This window comes from Cyprinodon variegatus, unplaced genomic scaffold (assembly GCF_000732505.1).
Source record: "Cyprinodon variegatus isolate N-32 unplaced genomic scaffold, C_variegatus-1.0 Scaffold156, whole genome shotgun sequence".
Classification (NCBI taxonomy): domain Eukaryota; kingdom Metazoa; phylum Chordata; class Actinopteri; order Cyprinodontiformes; family Cyprinodontidae; genus Cyprinodon; species Cyprinodon variegatus.
Window position 1 is genome coordinate 1032077 of NW_015150609.1, and position 1304 is coordinate 1033380.

The following is a 1304-nucleotide window of genomic DNA, read 5'->3' on the forward strand; positions in this document are numbered from 1 at the left end:
CCAGCCTCTCCATCCTCCCAGCCTCTCCATCCTCCCAGCCTCTCCATCCTCCCAGCCTCTCCATCCTCCCAGCCTCTCCATCCCATCACCGCCTCCTGTTTCTGCATGTTCTGGTTCTGTTTAACATTAACTTCTGCATTTTGTCTGTTTGGACTTTTCTCCTGATAGCATCTGTTAATGTTTTCTACGGTAAGTTCATCTTCATTCCTCCCAGCTGTAGTCCTTTCTCCTGCTATTTTTCTGCCACCTCGCTGCTTCCTGGTGAGCAGGAACCAGAACCAGAACCCGGCCCGTCCTGCTGTCCTGTCATAACCCTCCCAGTGTCCGTGCTGTCGGCTCAGTCTAGCATAGGCGGCGCTCTGAGCTTCCCTTGTCTCTGGAAATAACCTGATACGGGTCTGCAACCCAACACCAGCTGTGAGGCCCCGGGCCGTCTGAACCAGAACCTCGCCCAGCGTACACGGCTGCAGCGGGGGGGCGGGCCGCGTCTTTATTTACTGCAGAGCTCTGAGTCAGGAGCTGCTGTCAACAAACTGTGACTTATTTCCAGCCTTCAGGCTTCTCTGTGGGAAGTTTGAAATGATCAGATTGAAGCAGCTCAGAGATAAAAGTTAGAGATTAATTTGGGTGAACAGAACCTGCTGATTGGACCTGTGAGGTTCCTCTGAGGTCTGATGGAGTTGGCTGCATCTGATCCAGGATGGAGTTAATGTCTCCTCCACCCGCTGCAGCACCCCCCTCCCCACCCCCCTGCATTGCGACACTGGCAGCCCCACAAAGGGTTCTCCGACCCAGAAACCACTCAGCAAATGTTCCAGCTTATGTAATCAGCGCTGCGACAGGAGCTCAGATCAGCCTCATTGATCTTCTGCTGCCTCACAGTTTGGACCAGAAAATGCTGCAGCTTCAGAACCTCTTACTGTTCTGTTCTCCAGAACCAGAGATTCTGGATCAGAACACTGTTGTTTTCAGCAAAGATCAGTAAAGATCTATTTGGACCTCAGTGGTTCTGCCTGATGGTTTCAGCTGCAGAATTAAACAGCAGTTTCCATCCCGTCCTGGTCTACATGGTTCCTCTTTGTGTTCATTACAGTGAATCGCACTTAGGGGCTGATGGGAAATGGAGTTTTCCTTTGATCCAGTTTCACTCTGATGGAATCGATTCTCAGATGCTGCTAAATGTTAAAAAAACAAACACAAATTTCAGTAGAAACTTCAAAAGGATCCAATGAGGGAATGGTTGGTGTTTCTGCAGGAAGCAGACTGGTGCTGCTGCGCCACCTGCTGGTTCAACGCTGCCACTG

At 50.8% G+C, this 1304-nt stretch overlaps 1 protein-coding gene across 4 annotated transcripts in view; it reads left to right on the forward strand.

Moving 5' to 3' along the window:
* The window catches only part of rtn4 (reticulon 4), a 21579-nt gene that overhangs the window by 11603 nt on the left and 8672 nt on the right, over nt 1-1304 (forward strand). Inside the window, exon 4 of one of the 4 annotated variants that reach the window (XM_015377570.1) lies at nt 169-189. The exons of the other annotated variants lie outside the window; for them this stretch is intronic. Coding sequence (XP_015233056.1) covers nt 169-189 — 21 coding nt within the window. The remainder of the gene's footprint in view (nt 1-168; nt 190-1304) is intronic. 4 annotated transcript variants of the gene reach the window in all.